Consider the following 2,621-nt stretch of genomic DNA (forward strand, 5'->3'; position numbering starts at 1 on the left):
ATATTATACTAGGCTAATGCCCGCGTCAAACGCGGCTTCAACAAAAATCCAATTATTTGTGTTCGAATTTAATATTATGTAAAAACACATACATTCGAAGAAGAAAAAATTATTCAAATCCCGATAAAATCAGATTAAGATCCAGCCAATCAATAAAGGGAAAATCAGATGGCACATGTGGATGAAACTCACTTGTGTCTCTTGATAGCATCCAGTAATCGGTCAACAATCAATGGAAAAGATATTTTAATCATCTGCCATAATAAAACAGCATCTGTAAATAGATGGAAAACAAAGGAAGACAAAAAAATAATTGCATATCAAGGCAGAAAGAAAAGTGGAGGGAATAATACCTTAGATTGTCTCCAAGCCTCTTCAACATCACTCAAATTAAATCTTTTAACATTACCTGAACCGAGAATCTCAACAGCTTGCTTAAGCCAATTGAACCCGTCAATCAATGACCTCTAAAAAGAACGATATGCATATGTAACATGATAACACTTGGCATCCACCAATAATAATTCAACCTCTTGCAAAAAGAAAGAAAGATTAAATATTATTATATAATTATCACATCATGTGTACGAAGTTACAAACCTTATTTTTACTTCACGGTCACCTTGAGTATGGGAACACTATCATGAAAAATTAGGGCTTTAGAACACCAATTGAAAAATGCACAAGTCTCTCGTAGTTTTGGAATCACAATAGAGTCAAAACGGAGTGATAACTCATTTTCCATTATGGATTCCATCTTGGTAACATGATCTTTAAATGTGGAGATAATATCAAACAAAATCTTATCACCCCCATCAAGAATATTCAAAAGGAACTCAGCATCGTTTAGAGCAGAAAACGCATCACGCCCCCATTGCGTATATGTCTGTAAGACATCTTCAAGCAAAACCCGCTCTTCCAAATACATCATCAATAAATTTGATTCCGAAACCAACTCCTAAAGAATTACATCATAATTGACAAATATGAGTAATAAATCACTCATATGAGACACCTAAAACAACCATCGTGAACAAAAATAGTTAAAACCTTCAAGTCGTCAACTTTAAGCAAAGAACTTGCAACTGACGTCAAAGAGAGATCAGAAACTAAATATGGTTTAGACTTCGTTAACCACGATTTTGCCATTGAGAAAGCTTTCTTGACACCATCGAGCGAAGGGAAAAGTGCACAGACATCCTCTGACGTCCTGAAATTAAACCAGTTAGAAGCTTTTAATGTTCTAGCCATAAATGTACTAATATTTACAGAAGATCCATACCTTACAACGTCTTCAAAATCAGACATTTGAACCTCACCCGCAAGAATATGTTTTGCTTTTTCTTCCAAACACAGCTTGTGCAAGAACATCAGAAATTTTCTTGAACACCTTCTCATTCTCAATTTGTAGCCTGAATGACATCCGCATTCATTTACTAATAAGACCATAAAGATGTAACAAATTAACAATTAAAAAAGCATCATGCCAAGAGTTCATACTTGGTGGCCACAGTCATTACTTGCTGAATAGATTTCAAAGGCAATTTACTACGTAGCACCTGTAAATATGTTCAGATATGTAAACAACGATTTTTAGGCAGGTTTCTTACAAGAAATAACTAATGTATTGATTACTTATAAGCATTCATACAAATTTGGTTGAGAGTCAAAAGGGTCAACCTAACCAACCCCACCCAGCCTATTTTGCATTGTACAAAAATAACCTATTTCAACCTAATAACCAACCTCTGGCATCTAGTCAAAGCAAAAAAAAAGAAGAAGTATAAGTTGACTGTTTCGGATCTGTATTATTAGAGCCCCTAAATCATTTATTTATGATCATGACAGATCTTGCGCTGCCATTGTAACTTTAGACCCAAATAAGACCCGACACAAAAACTAATAAAAAGTAAAGGTCAGATGCAAGTAATTAAGGTTACATGTTAATTTAATTTAAATAAATTGAGAAATCTAATATATATTATAAACGAAAAACTTAAAAATAAATATTGACGACGGGCCAACTGGTTGCCCAACTTGACCCGTCTTGGGCTTCTATCATGTAGGCCCAACTGTTAACACCCAATAACGATACTTGTCTCTTAAGGGACTCACACATACTAAATGAGCGGGAAAATGATCTTCAGAGATATAACAAGGGCATTTAATGACTGTCTGATAAGAAAAGGATCGCCGGCAACATAGTACTTCTGAGCTGGCCTCATTAAATGAAGCTAGCGATCTCGCGGTTGGGGCTCAAACACGTGTCTGAGTCCCCCAAAGATGGTCAGAGACTGTTAGATCTCCTCGTTACTTCTCCATCAAGAAGATAAGCTATCTCGGCTATATAAGAAAGGTAAAGGGATCTACTTCCGGGACCAAGGTAACTCACTTAATGCTTCATACCATCATTTATTCCGACCATAATTCTCCGACATTAAATACCCACCTTTATAACTAATCCACACCATAGAGGATATTCCGGCGATTGCTCTCGTCGGAATAGACTTCTCTTTCATTCCTGGCAAGTTTACTTACTCTCACGCCGGAGCTTGGTCACGGATTCCCCTCCCGGGGTCCCCCGTGACGAGGCTAACGGTTTCCTTTTTGTAGAGAACAAA

The 2,621-nt window shown here is 36.5% G+C and overlaps 1 protein-coding gene across 1 annotated transcript; it reads right to left on the reverse strand.

Annotated features, from left to right (window-relative positions):
• Positions 1-607: 607 nt before the first annotated feature.
• Positions 608-1,582, reverse strand: LOC110882733. The gene is made up of 4 exons (XM_022130680.2): positions 1,501-1,582; positions 1,283-1,412; positions 1,051-1,210; positions 608-958 (listed from the first exon to the last, which is right to left on the reverse strand). The coding sequence occupies exons 2-4, from the start codon at positions 1,396-1,398 to the stop codon at positions 608-610; spliced, it is 627 nt and encodes a 208-aa protein (XP_021986372.1). The 5' UTR covers positions 1,399-1,412; positions 1,501-1,582.
• Positions 1,583-2,621: the final 1,039 nt, after the last annotated feature.

The sequence above is a fragment of the Helianthus annuus genome, chromosome 13 (assembly GCF_002127325.2).
Source record: "Helianthus annuus cultivar XRQ/B chromosome 13, HanXRQr2.0-SUNRISE, whole genome shotgun sequence".
NCBI classification, from domain to species: domain Eukaryota; kingdom Viridiplantae; phylum Streptophyta; class Magnoliopsida; order Asterales; family Asteraceae; genus Helianthus; species Helianthus annuus.